We start from the raw sequence: 18,684 nt of genomic DNA on the forward strand, positions 1-18,684 counted from the left end.
AGGGAGATGCTATCTTCACGTTACAGTAAAGGAGGCAGCGTGCCCTTCATGTTCAGGGGCTCAGAGTTTAAATGCATTGTGTGAGGTCCTCACGGGGCTGCCGTGTCTGACTGGTAACTGGGAAGGGTGTGGACCCCAGGAGGCAGAGGTCACTGGGAACAGTGCCACTCTGAACAGCCTCTCTTCCCGTAAAGGGTAACCATGCAGGGTACCTGGGTGGCTCAGTCAGTTAAGTGTCCCACTCTTGGTTTTGGCTCAGGTCACGATCTCATGGTTTGTGGGTTCAAGCTCCACGTTGGGCTCCATATTATCAATGTGAAGCCTGCTTGGGATTCTCTCTCTCTCTCTGTCTCTCTCTCTCTCAAAGATAAACACTTTAAGAGGCAACCATGTTAAAAATAAAAAAATAAAAAAATAAAAGGCAACCATGTTAGTGGGTAGCCCTATCAGTCATGCACACTTTAGTATGAATTATTTCACTTCAGACATTTGGTTTACTTTTCCCCTGAAGAGTAGGTGAGAGCCTTAAAAGGAATTGGAGATATGAGCTGGGGGTGAGGGGGGATGGCATGGTGGTGGGGGACAGGGTCGTTTGGAAACAGAGAAATCCAGAGAGAAAGTAGGGCTTCAAATGATGGGGGGTGTCAGAAGGAGCAAGTCAGTTGTCCCTGTTCATTCACTACTTTCAGAAAATATTTATTAAGTATCTACTGTGTGCCCGACCCCACCCTGAGTACTGAGGGCAGAAACCATACTGCCCTCAAGGTCATGGTGCTAGATTCTGTAGGACCAAACAAAAGAAGGGCCAGCTACCTAGTGTGACAACAAAAAAAACAAAAAATCCTCCCCGTGGCACAGTCTAGCCTCTCCTGACAGCAAGAACATGCACACATGTTCCTCTGACAGCCCAGCAAAGTGAGAGTGGGGGGTCCCCTGAGGAACTTTGGGGCACCCACTCTCACACGTCACAGAGGTGTGCTGGGGCAGCTTGGCAGAATTTGTAGAAATTTTGTGAGCCGCTTGTTAAAGATGGCCGGTGTGAAAAATTAAACACGATCTACACTTAACCAATCATATTAAAAACAAAGGTAATGGGGAGCCTGGTTGACTCGGTCGGTTAAGCGTCCGACTTTGGTTCAAGTCGTGATCTCACAGTCTGTGAGTTCGAGCCCCACGTGAGGCTCTGCGCCGACAGCTCGGAGCCTGGAGCCTGCTTCGGATTCTGTGTCTCTCCCTCTCTCTGCCCCTTCCCCGCTCGTGCTCTTGTCTCTCCCTCCCCTCCCCTGCAAAAAAAGATTAAAAAAAATTTTTTTTTAATAAATAAACTTAGATGTAAATTAAAAAATAGTTAAAAAAAAGAAAATACGAAATAAAAAATGAGAGTTGCAAGAATAAAAAAAAAACAAAAAAAAAAAAATGGAAACAAAGGCACCGAAGACTTAGCGTTTATGAACCTTTTACTCTTCTCCATGCTCCTGACGGGCGCTAACGGCTACCGACGCCATTGCACGGGGACAACGGACACACTGGCTGATGATGGTGAGCTCTGGGGACTCTCTTGCCCCCACTGGAAATCTACACCACGGAAAGGGGCCGAGAGCACACGCTGGAGAGGCTACTGTGAGCCACTCAGCAGCACACGGCCACGGACCGCCAGCCCGGAGGGGCCGCGGGGACGGACAGCTTACCTTGGCGGAGAACTTGAGGTGAACTTCCGCCTCGTCCGCGAGGCTCTTCTTCACCTGGGCCCACGCTTCTCCCAGGGAGCTGCAACCCAAAGAGGACTGTCAGACCCAGACCCCGGACGGCCACGCTGCCCTCGGATCGGAGATCTCGGCCCCTCCTGGGCGGCGGGGACGGCGGGTCTCGACGTGGAGCCCGCCCGAGACGGCACGTGGATGGGGCAGAAAACGCCTGTTGAGCAGCGCGCTCTAGCCTGGGGGCCAGGTGAAGCCGGGAAACACCCGGAGCTCAGAGAATCGGGGGGAGATGAGAGAGGAAGGTGGGGTACAGCTGCAGGGCGGGACCTGACACCTGCCTGTTACTGCCCCCCGTGCGCCCCCCCCAGTGCCCATCCCTGGTTCACTAACGGGCGGTGCGAAGGCCTGCTGGTCAGTCAAGGGAGAACAGCCACGTTCTCAGGGAGAAGCAGATCTCAAACAGAAGGTGCCACACAGCCCTGCCTGCGGGCAAGCCTCCAGCGGCCTGACTTCCAAGGGGGGCAGAGACGGACCCCTGTGCCGAGGGACGGCTCACAGACGCCCACACAGCAGGGAAGGCTCTCCGTCCCCATCCTCAAGAGGCGTGGCTCCTGCCGGTCCTGATTCCGGGCTGTGACCTCTGGTGCCGCCCACACCTTCCCGGAGAACGGCAGAAGCCCTTTTCCGCCCCAAGGAGATGTTTCAAACAGAAGCATCTCCCCAAGTCCTCAGGGCTTTCCCATGTGGCCCCCAGGCCCCATTCTCCACTCCTTGGAGCTCCTGAGCCTTGCCGGCCTTCAGGTGATGCCCCTGCGTCCTTGCTGGAGACCTCCCCCCGCCCCCCCCAGACTGTTCAGGTCACTTAACTGCATCAAAGAGCCATTTTCCTCCAAAGAACTGAGCTCGAGTGACACGGCACGCGGCTCCCGGCTTTTGAGCGGGGCCAGCGGCAGCTGAGAACGAGTCCCTCTGGTCACAGCCCAGGCCTGTGTGGTTGTGGCACGGGCTCAGGCCGAGCGGGCGTGACGGGAAACGACCGACCAATCTTATCTAGGAGTCCCTCGGGTGGTCCTGGCCGGGGAGCGGAGCCCCCCCAGGGAAGAGCAGGGGTGAGAAATGATGGTCCGAGCTGCTGGCGGGTAGGGGAACAGACCGCGAGGTCCAGAAGCAGACACAGCATCTCAGTGGGGAACAGATGGTCTTTTCAATAAATGGTGTGGAGACCACTGTAGAGCCACAGGAAAAAGAAGCAATGTCGACCCTGACCTGACACCACACATACGGATGAAGTCAGGACGCAGCACATCTACAGTGAAAGCTGGGACTGCACAAAAGCAGGCCCAGGGGGAGCAGGAACTCAAAGACGGGCTGACAGACAGGAGCCGTCCCTGCACCGAGCTGCTCACGGGCCTACAAACGAGAGCCCAGAAGCCACAAAGGCCCTGGCTGGTGGGGAGATTGTAAGTCTACCGTGGGCAGAGCGTGAGGTCAGCCACTGGCCAGTGACGGCTTTAGTGGCCTGCGCAGGTCACCGGCTGTGGGGAACGACAAGGTCCGCGGCCCCACCTCCAGGCTGGGCACCCAAAGCTGGGCGGACGCCCCTGTGAACACGCAGCTGGACCCGTCTGAGCAGATACCCTCCCCCAGACACCCCCCGCTCCCCCCCGCCATCCGGAGCCACCTTCACAATCGAGAAAAAAGCAATTTAGAAAATGCTCTCACTTGAAGACCGATTTTTCCATCTGATGAGAGGTTAATGAAAGAAATCAAACCTGAGATGTGTTTCCGTTGCAATATCCGGTCCGAGGCATATGCCAAATCGGAACGCAGGTTACTGGTGCAATTACCAACCAGAAAAGACACAAATCCCATTTCCTTTCCACACAGGAAAAAAAAAAAAAAAAAAGAAACCGCAGGCAGAATAAACAATCCGATCTTGCCTCTCTACCAACGTGCACGTACCCTCTTGGAGTCTAATGGGGGCCGGCACCTTCCTGGCCTGCCCCAAATTCCTAGGACGGGGCCCACGTGTTCATCACCCCGCCACAACCCCACGGTGCCTGCCGGAAGGAGCGTGTGCGTGTGCGTGCACGGGGACAGGGCATGGGGTCATGCCCGTGGGCAGGGGTGCAGCATCCGTGTGTGTGAGCGAGTGTATGTAAGGGGTGGTGGTGAGGGCCTGGCTCGTGCAGCTGGGAGCATATGCTGCTGAGCGTGTTGGCAGGATGGAGTGTCCTTGGCACTAGCCCAGGCCGAGGAGGCGGCAGCCGGAAGGTTCCGGATCGGCACTGTGGTTTGCAGGGCACGGGGATGTCCAGGAAAACCTCCGTGCCAGGTCGGAGGGGCGACTCCCCACTCCCCCCGACGATGCCGTCTTGAGCCCAGTGCCTGGGCCAGGAGGGGGCCACCAGGGCAAGCTCATTTTCTGTCTGCAGAGGAGCCCCTGACCCCCCAGGGCCACCCTGTGCCCACCAGGCCAGTGACAGGCCTGTAGAGGCGGCCTCTTGGCTGCACCACGAGCCCACGCAGAGGCCGCAATCAAAGCCGCCTTTGGTTGGCACAGCCCATCCCCTGAAGGCCTCAAGCCACGTAGGCAGATCTGGACTTGTTCAACATTGCAGCCGTCTGCCGACCATAACCACACACGACACAGCGTCCCCCTTCCTCGGGGCTCACCTCCCCTTGCAGAAGGGGCCCCGACATAGACCGCACCGGCGGGAGAGACCTCGGGGGGAACCTTTTGCCTCTAACCTCCCGAGCCTGGTGTTCTTTATTCCCGAGGCGAAAGTCACATCATGTGAAATTAACCGTCTTAGAGAGAACGGTCCTGCGGGGCATTTCGTACGGTGACCACATTGTTCAACCACTACCCTCCACCTTGTTCCAAAACATCTGTATCCCCCTGTTATGCACTGTTTGTGGGCCCCCCCACCCCCAAATTCATATGTTGAGGTCCTAAGCTCCCTACCCACAGCGAGGCTGTTATTTGTAGATGGGGACCTCTAAGGAAGTAATTAAGGTTATGGGAGGTCATAAGGGGTCAGGCCCTGGCCCAGTTGGGTTCCTGTCCTTGTAGGAAGAGTCACCAGAGAGCCCCAACACCCAGAAAAGGCTGTATTTAGAACTCTAGAGGAGAGGTCTCACCAAAGCTGCTGGCACCCTGATCTTGGACTTCCCAGCCTCCAGAACCACAGTAAATTAAATTTCTATTGTTTAAGCCGCCAGGTCTCTGGTATTCTGGGAGAGCAGTCCAAGCAAATGAATGCACACCCCAAAAAGAAACCCCGTACCTGAGGGGTCTGGGGGGGCTCAGTCGGTTAACCATCCGACTTTGGCTCAGGTCATGATCTCACGGTTCGTGAGTTCGAGCCCCGCGTCGGGCTCTGTGCTGATGGCTCAGAGCCTGGAGCCTGCTTCCGATTCTGTGTCACCCTCGCTGCCTGCCCCTCCCCCAATCGCGTGCTCTGTCTCTCAAAAGTAGACATTTAAAAAAATTAAAAAAAAACAAAAAACAAAAAACCCAAACCCGTACCCATTAAACAGGGACTCCCTGGCAACCAGCCACGTTCCTTCTGTCTCTGTGGATGTCCCTATTCTGGACATTTCACATAAACAGAATCCTACAACATGCAACCTTTTTGTCCAGCTTCTTCCACTGAGGATAATGTTTTTCAGGTTCATCCACGAGGCAGCACACAGATCAGGACTTGATCCCTTCCTGTGGCTAAATAACATTCCATCACTTATCCATATATGCCACGGGGATGTACCCGATGTGCTAATCCGTCCACGTACGGATCCGTCCATATGTACGGACACGCACATATACACAGATTCGTCTTGAGGATCTGTTTCCAGTTCTATTGGGTATAAACCCATGAGTGCAACTGCCGGGTCATGGGGCCATTCTGTTCAGTATTTTGAGGCGCTACCAGTTTTCCATGGCGGCTGCACCGTTTCGCGTTCCCACACGCGGGCTGAAACTCTTTGTTAAGGGACACGCAGAGTAGACTACTCTCTTCCTTCAGGAGGGATGCTTCTGGGGCCTGGAGGGTGTGGGTGAGCCTCCCCCAGCCCAGGCCCCACCCAGGGAGGGCAGGACTGTCAAAGCTGGAGAGGGAGGGGAGCCGGCCAGAGAGAACTCTAACCAATGGGGCCGGGTACAGAATCGTCTCCCCACCCCCACCCCCAGTTTCTTCTCAGCCTGTCCTCAGAGACAGGGGATTCGATTCGGGGGCAAGGGGGTGCTGATATACTCCAGCATCTGGTGGGAGGCCCTCGGTCACGGGGGAGTGTGGAAGGGCCCATCCTAAGTATGGATGTGCACACCGGGGGTCGCGGGTGCCCGGCCTGAGCCAGGCCTGGCAGACTTCCCCATTTAGGGGAGGCCACGGCAGCGATCAGCGATGCAAAGAGGAATCCACCCCCGACTTCCTGCCCCCTGTCCCTCCCCACTCACCCTTCCTCCTGTGCAGCCAAGGAGTTCTGAGAGAGCTTAGCTAAGTTCTTCGCATACTCCTCTTCAATCTTTATCCTGCAAAACGGAGAAAACCCAACACGTCAGCTCCCCGGTGCGAGACTGCGGGTCTGACCCGCTGACCGGCCGCTTGTGAACTCTGTAAAGGAACCCACTAGACCAGACGCTCTGACAGTTCGGGGCTCTTGTCCCTCCGCTGACACACGGCAGGGGTTCCCCAACTATCTGCTGAAGGAACGAACTTCTCTGAACCTCTGTCTCTTCTTCTGTGAAATGGGATGTTCCCAGCTGTCTGCTGGGCTGTCGTTCACACAGCTCCCAACCCGGGGCTGGGCACTCGGGAGGCCTTCAGATGGGTGAATGTAACTTGTGATGCCCACAGGCATGCCCGGTGGTCCTCACCTCCCGTCCAGCCCCCAGCGCCTCTAACTGTCAAGCTGCAGGGCACAGGGATTTCCATGGAAACCAGGCAGTGCCCAGAGCATGTGGCTGATTCCAGTTCCCTAGAGAGGGAAGTTGCCTTGGTTTTTGCTTTCAGCAGGGCGGGCCCTTGACACACTTTCAAGGCAACTCTCTGGGGGGTGTTCTGTATTATCTGGCACATGGCGTTAAAGTGTCGTCAAAGGCACTGTTCACCGCCTGAGTGGTCCTCTGGGCCTTGTGGGGACAGGGGCCACCACTCAGAAGCCCCGGGCCCGTCGCTGGGCAAACAGGAAGGCCCCGGAGATGCTCTGAGGGGCTGGGGCACTCGTTCCCAGCGGCTTCGAAGCTGATGGCCCAAGGGTGTGGCGATGTGGAAACGGGGGGCCTGACTGAGCCCCGTGGCATCATTCTGAGCAAGAATCCTTTTCTGCTTTGGCCTGAGAGACCCACAGCCATGTTCCTCCCCTCCCGGCTCTGCTCTCACCTCCACCTCCGGCCGCCTCCGGGGGCCGGCTGGAGTCTGTCTCCTGGTCTGTCACTTCCTAGCCTTCGCTCTGCCCTCCCCAGGGTGACCCGGGGCGGGGGGCCGGTCTGCAGCCCCCAGCCGGCGGTCAACACATCTCTCTCGAAAGCAGATCTGACCACGGCACACTCCTAGCTTCACGACTCCAAAGATTCCTCGAGGTCAATGGCACACACCAGGCAGGGGCCCCGGCTCCACCCGCCCATCCGCCCCAGGCCGCGGCCACGGCAAACCACCCGGCCCAGCACGCTCTACCCGGGCACCTCCACTCTCGCTTGTCTCCCTAGCAGACCCCGGCGGGCCGAGAAAAGTCTGCACTCCTCGCGGAAGACCAGAGTGTTCTCAAAGGGCAGATCCTGCTTATCTGCCAACACGGTGGTGGTGTTTTTTTTTAATTTTCTTTTTAACGTTTATTCATTTTTTGAGAGACAGAGAGAGACAGAGCCTGAGCAGGGGCGGGGCAGAGAGAGAGAGGGAGACACAGAATCCGAAGCAGGCTCCGGGCTCCGAGCTGTCAGCCCAGAGCCCAACATGGGGCTCGAACTCACAGACCATGAGATCGTGACCTGAGCCAAAGTCAGGTGCTTTGCCACCTGAGTCACCAGGTGCCCGGCCTTTTCCTGTATTTTATACCATTGTTTCTTCGCATCTGAGCTATGAGCTCTGCTCATTCCCTACCAGCTTCATGGGTCATAAAACAAAGATTTGAGGGGCGCCTGGGTGGCTCAGTCGGTTAAGCATCCGACTTCAGCTCAGGTCATGATCTTACAGTCTGTGAGTTCAAGCCCCGCGTCAGGCTCTGTGTTGACAGCTCGGAGCCTGGAGCCTGCTTCGGATTCTGTGTCTCCCTCTCTCTCTCTGCCCCTCCCCTGCTCATGCTCTGTCTCTCTCTGTCTCAAAAAACAAATAAATAAAACAAAAACAAAAAAACCCCAAAGATTTGATGAAACAAATTGAAAGCATACCTCGGAAGGAAAAGAGGTGTTTTAAAATGCCTAAGAATGATTATTAAATGATTACTATAATTAAGAAAGATTTTTAAAAATACATTGCTATTTATTGTAAGTATTTCCAGCGTGCCCTGGAAAGTCCAGATGGAAACTCGTGTGCATGTGAGTGGGTGCTCAGACCTTGGAGGAACTGAAAAGGCAGGAGGTGGAGAAGGAACTTCTTATAATCTGTCCTGGCTGAATTTATCGTTTCCTCGTTTCTGTTCACACAAACCATCCTTCAGCAAAACCACTATTATAATCCCTACACCTGTCATAACGACCCCACCTGACTCTTTCGTCGGACTGAGCCCCCGCCCCCCCCGAAAGGGATGGGGGAACGGGTTCTATCTGCCCAGGTCTGGGACACAGCTTTGGTTCGAGGATGAAATAACAAGGGAACATTCTCCTTTCTCGTTATGATAGGGACAGAGCGTCAAATGAGGGCCACGCAGGTCAGTACAGGGGCCCAGCGGTCTATGTGCAGGCGCCGTGGGGAAGGAAGATTCCAGCAGACCAGACCTTTCTGCCTTCTCCAGACAAGCCAGAGAGCCAGCTTGTAACGTAAAATCTACCAACTCAAAAACAAAAACGAAAGATGTTCACAGTCCAAACCTGAAAAACCCCACATGGGCCAAAGCCATGCAAGCTATAGGTGTCCCAAGAGCCGCAGCGGGGGCCTCTGGCTCCCCTTGGTGCTGACTGTGCCCGGTGCTGGGCGGGCAGGACGCATCCCAGCTGCCAGCCACCGACCTGGGGCTCAGGGGCCGAGGTGGCGCTGGGACTGGTCCCGGGAGCTGGGAGGGGCCCGGGTCTCACCTCTCCCGGATGAATTCTGACATTTCCTTCTGCATCTGTTTGCCCTTTAGTTGTTTCTGAAGGAGCAGTTCAAACCCAGCCATGGTGCCGTTGCCTTGGGGGTCCTTCTTATCAGCCTAAAAAGGATACAGAAGCACGAGAGAGCTTAGGTGACAAGGGTGTCCCGGGTGCAGGGAAGGGAGCCCCGGAAGGGACCGGGTGTGCGTGGCAAGCAGACCTTAGCCCAAGAAACTTCTTGGGCCCTGCCTAAACCTGTGTCCTCCGCTGTTAACAGCCTTTCCCCACCAGGAATCCAGACTTCAGTGCTTTGGTACTTCATGGAGGGAGCGAAAAACACATCCTTTGATATCAGACAGGTGCATCGATGAGGACCGTGTCCCAAGTTCCTAAAGACCTGGTCCTTGTCTCAGCTCAGCCACCAGGTGACACGGCCAGGCCTTTCCAATCCTGGGCTCTGTCCCCTGCAACCCACACCCTTAACTTTGCAATAGGACTGGGTTGCATCTCTAAGATCCCTTCCAGAGCAGACTTTTTTTTTTCTTTTTTAAATGTTTATTTTGTTTTTTCTTTTTAATATGAAATTTATTGTCAAATTGGTTTCCATACAACACCCAGTCCAGAGCAGACGTTTTAGGGGAAGGGCATTTCAGAAACGGGTGGGTGATGCCTGGAGAGACCACACCTCCCATCGTCAAGAACTCAAAAAGCTTACGGACGCCCCCTCCCCTAGAACTCTCTCCCAATGCGGGATTCTCCCATCCTCAACTGAAGTGTTCTGGGCCACATTGCTAATACCTCTTGTGACAGGGAGATCACTACCACACAAAACGCACCACATCACAGCAGGGTGGCTCTGACCATTTAAAAGCTCCTCCAGGTATGTCAGGTTTGTTTGCTTTTTTTAATGTTTATTTATTTTTCAAAGAGAGAGTAGGAGCGGGGTGGGGGGCGGGGCAAAGAGAGGGAGACACAGAATCCGAAGCAGGCTCCAGGCTCCGAGCTGTCAGCACAGAGCCTGACACGGGGGCTCGAACCCACAAACTGTGAGATCATGACCTGTGCCGAAGTCAGACGCTTAACCCCCCAGGCGCCCCTTCTCCAGATATGTTTAAGATTCGAGCACTTCGCGGTATGAATGCTACACCCTGATAAAGAAGCAAAAGAGGGGCGCCTGGGTGGCTGAGTCAGCTGAGCATCTGACTCTTGATTTCGGCTCGGGTCACGATCTCGGGGTTCGTGGGCTGGAGCACAGAGCCTGCTTGGGATTCTCTCTCTCCCTCTCGCTCTCTGCCCCTCCCCCGCTCACACATGTACGCACGCTTTCTCTCAAAGTAAATAAATAAACTTAATGATTAAAGAAAAAGGAAAAGAAAAATCCCCCCCAAATACCAGGACTCCGTGTGCCTCCCACATAAGGTGGGTGTGCCGAGCGATCCATCCACACTCGGGAAAACCGGCCAGGAGAGGGGGGCTTTAGTGCCCGTTCACAGCAGGGAGATTTCCGTTAGAGGGAGAGATGATGGTTGGAGAAAGAAAGCCCTGGAGTAAGGAACAGAGTCCCAGCAGAGCCTGAAGAGGATGAGAACACGCAACTTTTGCTCTTGGATGCTGGCCAGGGGTAGGTTCACACACTCCCCTCTGGCTCCCCAGGGCTCCCTGAGGCCCCCACATGGTACCCCACGCAGGCTGACCTCCGGCTCCTAGGGTCTCCCCTGAATGCTCTGCTTCCCGCGTCCCTCTTTAGGGCTGGCGCCCATAAACTCAGCCACTTGTCCTCATGCCCCCGGGGCTCCCGCACCTGCCGCTGAGCCCTGCCCTTGCCCACTCACAGTCCTTCCCGAGCGATGCTTCTAAACCAGACCACGCAGCCCCCCAACGTCTTCCGAAAGCAGTTGGAATAAAAACCGCCGGGCTCCCGGCGCCTAAGGAGTCTCGAACACTCTGTCCCCTGCTCACCGTGAGTCACCTCTGAGCCCCCCCCCCCCCTCCAGGCCTCTGATGCCCCACGGAGCCCTCCCCACGATGTCTGCTGCCCCTGCACGCACCCCCAGCATCTGGAAGAAACACAGCTGGGCCAAGACGACTCACTGGGTGTCTTCGAGAGTGCAAGTAACTTATTAACAGAACAGAAGTGCTTTCGTCTAGTTCTTGGTTATCAGCAAATCTGAAAAAAGGGCAGTAATCCATTCTGCACGGTATTCTGTTTATTTATTGTTCCTCGGGGTCTCTGCACCTTTTTTTTTCCCCCAAAGTGTACGATTCCGTGGTTTTTTAATATGTTCCCAAGGTCGTGCACCCATCACTACTATGTGAATCCAGAATGAGGCCCTCTGGGTGTGAAAGTCATTGCTGATTTTCAGATCCAAATGCCAACGGCTATTCCCAGAGTTTCTGAGCAGGTGGGATGTGCATTTGTCAAAAGGTATTTATTTAATTGTGGGAAAACACACTTAGCATAAAATTCACCACCTTACCCACTGTTAAGGGTGCCACCCGGTGGTAATAAGTCCCTGGTCATATGCAACCATCATCAGTGTCCTTCTCCAGAACCTTTTTTTTTTTTTTAATCTTGCAAAACTGAAACTCTGCACTCAGTAAAGAGGATGCAGCAAGTTCCAGAACCACAGTTACTGAAGGTGAACTCTCTACCGATCCCTGCCCCCAACCTCATCGCTGATGGAAGCAGGGAGGCCCAAAGAGGTAAAGCGTTTGTCCAAGGTGTCCCCTTCAAGCGTGCCCCACCACGTCGTGAGAGCAGATCCCTCCACTGAAGGTGCTTCCAGTCCCCTGCCCTTACGGAGCAGCAAAGGAGTGACCCTCGGGCTTATCTGCATTCTGTCCAGGGGTTTGTTTCCTTCCATGTGGCCCTGAAGGGAAATCCTGTGGATTCTCTGAGATTTACGGAATCATCTGGACTCCCAAGAGGGGCTTAAATTCCTGCCTCGGATGCTAAATCTCCTGTTGAGACCTAAAGAGAGGACCCTTCTTCTTCGAGCTCGAGGCCCCTCATGCCCCTTCCGGCTGCCCACTCCTGATCCTTTGGTGGGGGGTTGGAGGGTGGGGGAGAGGGGCGGTCACAGAGCAGGGGAAACCGAGGCACCACTTACCCAGAAGTAGTCACAATAGCTCCACTCTGTAGGTTTCAGCAGTTGCTGCTCTGGCATCGTGTCCGGATGAGGAAACGTCACGCAGTTTATCTGTAGGGCACAGGACAAGGCAGGAAGTGACTTGCCTGGACGGGAAGGCTTTGCGCCTGGGACACAGCATCACAGAGGCCTCCGTTCAGCGCCCGCTCGACAGAGCGTGCGTGGCAATCCTGGGAGGCACGTGTTTTTCGAATGAGGGGCAAAGGACACCCACGCCCCCAGAGGGGCTGGAATCGGCCGGAACTCTCTGGAAGGCAGTATAGTAACGGCATCCACCAAAACCACACACAGCGTGAGCCTCTGACCCGGCGACTTGTTCGTCAAAGACCGCCCCCTACGGATGGATCGCGTGTGTCTAAACCCTCTTGTCTGCCAGCACGCAGGTTTGTAGCAGCAAAAACACAACTCCACTGTCCTCCAGCAGGGGAAGAGCTACACAAAGCTTGGGGCAGAGGGGCATCTGTGGGGTGTGCATCGAGAGCAGAGGACACGGGGAGAAAGTTCTAACGTGCGGCTACAGATGTTGTGCCGGGTCATATTATTAAGTGGGGAAGAAAAACATGAGCTGCAAAACGGTACTTAAGAGTATGCTACCATTTGCATAGGAAAAAAAAAACAAGAGAGACAGAGAGAGAGAGAAAATACGCACACATTTGGTTATTTACGTACGGAATACTTCTGGAAGACGATAACATCGTTTGCTTCCAGAGAAAGGAATTCTGTGGTTGAGGGTCAGGGCGACAGGTTACCTTGTGCGTCTCATTTCACAGTATTTATTCTACGAACAAAAAGCGTCTGAAAAGATGGTCCAGGATGTGTGCTCGGGGCTGGCCCTCGCCCAGGAGAGGGCAGTGCAGACATTCCTGGTACCTGTCTCACACTTTTCCTGCCCAAGCTTGCCCGCCAGGGGGAAGTGGTTTTACCACTGCTTTTGCTGGGCCTGTTTCCAGCCCGGGATCCGCTCCTGTGGAACCTGCTCGTTTGTGTCCTTTGTGGGAGCCACAGAGCCTCACCCTGCAGACTTTAACTCTCACCACGGAGCCTGGAGCTGCTGCGTTGGGGGCCGTCTGATGATCAAGGCAAGAGCTGTGCAGAAAACCCAGGGGTCCTGGGGAGGCAAGAGCTGTGCAGAAAACCCAGGGGTCCTGGGGTCGCTTGGGGGGGCTCAGTCGCTTAAGCGTCTGACTCTTGGTTCCGGCTCAGGTCACGATCTCCCGGTTCGTGAGTTCGAGCCCCATGTCAGGGTCTACGCTGACAGCACGGAGCCTGCTTGGGATTCTCTCTCTCCCTCTCTCTCTCTGCCCCTGCCCTGCTAGCATTCTCTCTCTCTCTCTCTCTTTCTTTCGCTCTCAAAATAAGTAAACTTTAAAAAAATTAAAAGAAAAAAGAAAACCCCAGGGGTTCTGGAGATAGGCCACCAACTCCAAAGCCAAGCGGCCATGCAAACAAACAAGGTACAGGAGCCAGTTGGTCAGAAACTGCAGCGTGGGGGAAGAGGGGAGGGGGGGCGAGCAACCTCAGCCTTGGGGAGAGGTGGCAAACGATTCAAAGTTAAAGATGCTAATAAGGAAGACCAAATTCCTCTGCCAGCTGAGTCGGGCTCACGGGCCCCCCAGCCGTGTCCTGGGGTTTGGGGCCCCCACCCTCTGCTGCCAGGGGCACAGGTCTTCCTTGTAGTCTCGGGAGGAGAGCAGGGGAGGAGCCCCAGCCGAGGACAGGAGCCCCCTCCTCCCGGACCCTGATATCTGGTGGAAGGAAGGGCCGAGATTCCCACTCTGAAGGGAAAGACGGAGTGGCAGGAATGACCCAGAGAACCCCAGAAACAGGGAGCACGGATTTCCACCAAGGTCAAAGTGTAGGTGCGAGGGACCCCCTGGGGTGGGGAATTTCCGCCCCAAGGTGTCCCTGGCCTGCAGGAGCCTGCTGTGGGCGGTGAGGGAGGGCCACCTCTCAATCCCCACAGCAGACAACGGTCTCCCCAACCCTCTCTCCAGGCTGCCGCTCAAGGCGTGTCCAGAGGGGAGTCTCCTTCAGGGGCTTCAATGACCCACCGCCATAGGCATCTCCCGTTGAATCGTGGAAACGAGGGCTGAATTGCAAAGCTTCACGTGTTCCTTATTTCATGTTCTGGCTACTCCTGTGTCCAAAGATAACAGCGATCGCGAGGCATCTTTGTCTTGCTTAATATTGTGGTCCGTGAAAATTTCAAACAAATCTAATGGCAAATTAACTGTGACATTAGACTGGGCCTTAAGGATCACGGAACCAGGAGGGGAGGGGGGCATGGTGGACACAAGTGTCTTCTAGGGTGTCCTGTCGGCATCTAGAGGCAAGGGGTCCCACACGTGGCCCCATCACAACCACTGAAAGGGAGCTGTCTGGGCTGGGGGAGACAGGAGGGGAGGGGAGGGGCTCATCCCTGTTGTTGCCCTTACCGCTCGGTGAGGACACAGGTCCTTGGACAGACTGGTTGGGGACCCCAGGGTGCCTGTCCCCCGCCTGTACCAACTCTGGTTTGGGGACAGGCTGTCCCGGGTGGGGGGGGGGGTGCATTTCCCCAATGCTCACAGAGCCCTGCGCCTCCTGGTGGGCGACTGGAGAACTGCACCCTGCCGGCCTCCCTCCCCCCAACCACCGCCCCAGGAGGCAGCTGTTAACACCCCCCTCCACCCCCCGGGGGGAGGGGCGGAATCAGAGGACAGCCCTCACTCGGACACCCCACCAGGGGCCTTGCATGCATTCACTCCCAGGTCGTCATCCCAGCAACCCCGCCAGCTGGGTAACACGGGCCTCATTTTTGCAAGAAGAAAACCCGAGGATCACAGAAAGCAAGATTCCGAATCAGAGCTGGGCGGACCACAGAGCTCAAGGCCTCCACCCAGAGCCGTTCATTCGGTGGACCCCTTGCTGGTCCATTTCCCATGCAAATATCTGCTGAGTGGCTACTTGGACCCACAGACCCTGCTAGATCCTTCCAGCCCTTTGCACACACGCATTTGTAATTACACTTCTCATGACTGCTTAATTAGCATCTCTTTTCTTGCCAGACAGTCTGCCCCACGAGGGGAGGGAGCCCCTTTCCCTGCTGTTTCCCTATTGCCTGGCAAGCACAGCCCCCGATGGGAGCTCAGGAAGGGTTTCTTGGTGCAATGACTCAAGGGCCAGAGACGGACAGAATGCTCTCTGTCCTCAACGGTCTTAGAGCCTCACGAGGAAGGCACACAAGTGACAAAGTAATGGCAGCACTTTGGGGTAAATATACCACTGGGCTTAAACATGGGTGCTGGGACTGCAGGAAGGGCGAGGGACTGGGGGAGGAATCAGAGAGAGAGAGATTTAGGTAATGAGAGGGTTAGGGTTTGGCAGACAGGGGGTGGGAGGTACAGAGAGTTGTAGGGGGGGGAAGGCCCGAGGTCTCAGGATGCGCCCCACAGTTGGGGAGGCAGGGAGCAGTCAAAACTGAGGCCGGAGGGGCACCCTGCAGGCACGGGAGCCCGGAAAGTGCCCTGAAGCACAGTGACCTGACTGGGCTACTCACGGGGTGCACACACTGGCCGCGGCAGAGGGGGGGCACTGGAGGGAGAACACCCACCCTGGCCACCAGGGAGGCTCCCCAGGGACCAGCCCTCCTCCCAAGGCCTCCCGGGCACCCCCAGAGCTCCACGGATCGTCTTCCTCCCAGCAGACACGGGGCGCGGGGTGGGGGGTGGGGCGTCCTAAGGAACCATCCCCTGCTAAGAGCTAGTAACTCGTTCTGTTTTACACCTATCGCCTCACTCAGTCGTCATGCCAACCCTGGAAGGCGGGTGCTATTATTATCCCCATGCTACAGAGCAGGAAACGAAGGCACAGAGAGGTTAGGTAAGTTATGCAAGATCACACAGCTTGTGTGTAACTAACAGTGCAGTCGCGGTCTGAAGTCAGACAGTCTGGCTTTCCACTTTAGTCGCACTGCCTTCTACGCTCCTATCCAAGGCAGGGGCTCAGGCAGGAAGGGGTGCTCAACACAGAGGAGCGGGGGTCTGCCTCTCCATGAATACTGTTTGCGAGAAGTTCTGGGAGCCACACTCCCACCCTCGCTCCTCCTGAAATCACCATCCTCGACCTGCAGCATCTTTAAGCTGACACCAACCCCGTTTTCTCCAACCCTCAGATAAATGGAGTAAGCCCCTCCCCTCCCTGCTGAGCACAGGTTCGACCCGAGCCCGGGGCCCCGATGCGGGGGGTCCCTGAGCACATCACCCTTGGCCCCCAGTCCCGGCCCCATGCGGAGGCTGTGCTGGAGGGCAGAGGCCACGGTCCCTCACCCACCTATCTGGGCAGCTGGCTCTGACTGTGCTTCTGGAGGGAGGCTGATCTGGGAGGGCGTGGAAGGCGGAAAGTCAGAGCCGAGGTCTGCAGGAGCAGAGAAGAAGCGACCCGGAGGGTTCACCTCCCGCCCTCGGGCTCCCACCCAGGGTTCCAGGGCGCCCGCCGGGTCACATCAGGAAGCGGAGGCTGAGGACCACAGGAGTCCCCAGAACCTTCCTTCCAGGACGGGAGTGTGGCTGTGTAATTGTCATCTTCTCTGGAATCGTCTAGATTCTGACACATCGTGTTTGTGCCCAGGGCTGCGAGCTGCCCTTAGTGCTTGTCATTCCTCATCAAGCAATCCGGTCCACAGCTGGCCCTGCCCAAAGCGTGCTCCGGGCCACCAGTGGGAGGGGGAGGCTGGAATCTCAGAATGGAGCTCAATCCTGGCTCCGCAGCCCCCTCGAAGACGCAGACCCGGACCAGGACCCGGACACACGACCCTTTGCTGCCCAGCAAGCATCCGGGTGAATCGCTCTAAGCGTCTGCTCCGTGGGATCTGCACCCCGACAGGGTGACAGGGTGGGAGACTGCTCACCCCGTCGTCCCCACTCACCAGGAGGGGTTTCCTGCACCCCGGGAGCTGGGCCATACCCCTTGCCCCCACCCCGTCCCAGTGGCCCTATGGGGTCTCCTCCCTGGAAAACCATGAGCTCTGGAGGATCAGAGCCCAGAGGAAGGGCTGGGGACGGGGCAGGGAGGGAGCGAGTGCTGTAGGGACAGGGTAGAGGGGAGGCACACAGGCCTTCACCCATCTGGACACCTGGGGGCACGCAGCCGGCAGACCCAGCCCCAAGACCGGGGAGCTGCTCTGCACCCTCTGGCCAATCCCTCCCATCCTCAGGTTCTCCAGCAAAAACTGGCAGACTCCGGCTGGGGTCCCAGACCAACCAGGTCGTAGGTCCAGGAATCCTTCGAGGAACCCCGCGTTTTAAGTAAGCTCCCCGGAGGCTGTGGCGGCCGACTGCACTTTGCAGGCTAGCTCAGAGAGGCACCGATGTAGGTCAGTGGAAGGAGGAGGGAAGACACGGGGATGGGAGGGCCGGTGAACAAGGTGTGCTGGAGAGGAGACCCTGGGGCGAGGCCCAGGGCGCTCAGAGGATGCCCCAAGCTCCGGCTCAAAGGCTCAAAGGCAAGGCACAGCAGGTGGGTGACGGGGGCCCCACCCTGGGGCCTGAGACTGTCTCCCCCTTCCCGGCAACTGCTTTCCGCTTTCCATTTCTGCTTCGGACTTTTCTTCTACAATTCCCACATACGCTCCCCGCCTTCTTCTTCCTCTTTCCCCGTTTCAGGGAACTTTAGGGGCTTCTGCCTTGCTCTGGGGCAGTTGATGGCACCCTAAAGTGGCAGGAAGATGCCCTCAGGAGGTCTGCCCTGGACTCAGGCCCCGCTCTCAGGAGGTGACAGCACAGGTCTCGAATCCCGATGCTTCCCAGCCGGGAGAGGTATATGGCTGTGTGCCTCAGTTTCCTCATCTGTAAACCGGGTAGAGAAGGCGACTGGACACAGAGCACTGACTACAAGCTCTGTTCTAAGTGCTTTCTGTGTACAGACTCATTTAGTCCGCACACGATCCCCAAGGCACAGACACCCACCATCTCCCCATTGTACAGACGTGGACACTGAGACCCAAAGGGGCAGAGACACTTGTCCCGGGCTGCCGTGCAGCTCGCAGGTGCTGTAACGGACCCTCTGGCTTCAGACCCCTTGTTCACAACACTGGTTCTGTCCCCTCCCCCTCACACGGGTGAGCGGAGAGGGAAATGAGCCGCTCGGAACACTACTGGTGCATAATAAGTGCACACCAAAGTGGCAGGGACTGCTGCTCCTGGTGTCGTTGTGCATGCAAACCTCTCTTTCCTCCAAAGCAGGATTTGCAGCCTCCACCAGCCAGGGGAGGCATACCCACTGTCGGGGTCATCTCCGTGGGGGTGGTCAGAACGGCTCAGAGCTGCCTGTGCCAGACGGAGCCCGGGAGAGCAGGTCCCCGTTCCCGGCTCCGGGGCCCCTGTGTCCAAACAGCAAACCCAGGACCACACTTCTCACGTCTCCGAGCCCTTGGCTGTCTGAGCAGCCGGACGATGCATCTGCCCCCAACATGCGGCTGGTGTGTGTGTGTGTGTGTGTGTGTGTGTGTGTGTGTGTGTAGAGGGGTGCCCTCCTCAGCCTGCACGTGGGAGCTTGGCGGGCTTCTGCAAGAGCCCCAGGAGGCGGTCTGGCCACCCCAGGCAGGAGCCGCCTGCTCCCGTCAGGAACT

At 56.5% G+C, this 18,684-nt stretch overlaps 1 protein-coding gene across 8 annotated transcripts in view; it reads right to left on the bottom strand.

Annotated features, from left to right (window-relative positions):
* GAS7 (growth arrest specific 7) overlaps positions 1-18,684 on the bottom strand; it is a 215,043-nt gene that overhangs the window by 19,526 nt on the left and 176,833 nt on the right. For all 8 annotated transcript variants that reach the window (XM_060647259.3, XM_060647268.3, XM_060647266.3 and 5 more), the window contains 4 exons: positions 12,039-12,128; positions 8,932-9,047; positions 6,160-6,234; positions 1,689-1,767 (listed from right to left, as the gene is read on the bottom strand). In XM_060647259.3, the coding sequence (XP_060503242.1) occupies positions 1,689-1,767; positions 6,160-6,234; positions 8,932-9,047; positions 12,039-12,128 (360 nt within the window). The remainder of the gene's footprint in view (positions 1-1,688; positions 1,768-6,159; positions 6,235-8,931; positions 9,048-12,038; positions 12,129-18,684) is intronic.

Source organism: Panthera onca, chromosome E1 (assembly GCF_046562875.1).
Source record: "Panthera onca isolate mPanOnc1 chromosome E1, mPanOnc1 haplotype 2, whole genome shotgun sequence".
Classification (NCBI taxonomy): Eukaryota; Metazoa; Chordata; class Mammalia; order Carnivora; family Felidae; genus Panthera; species Panthera onca.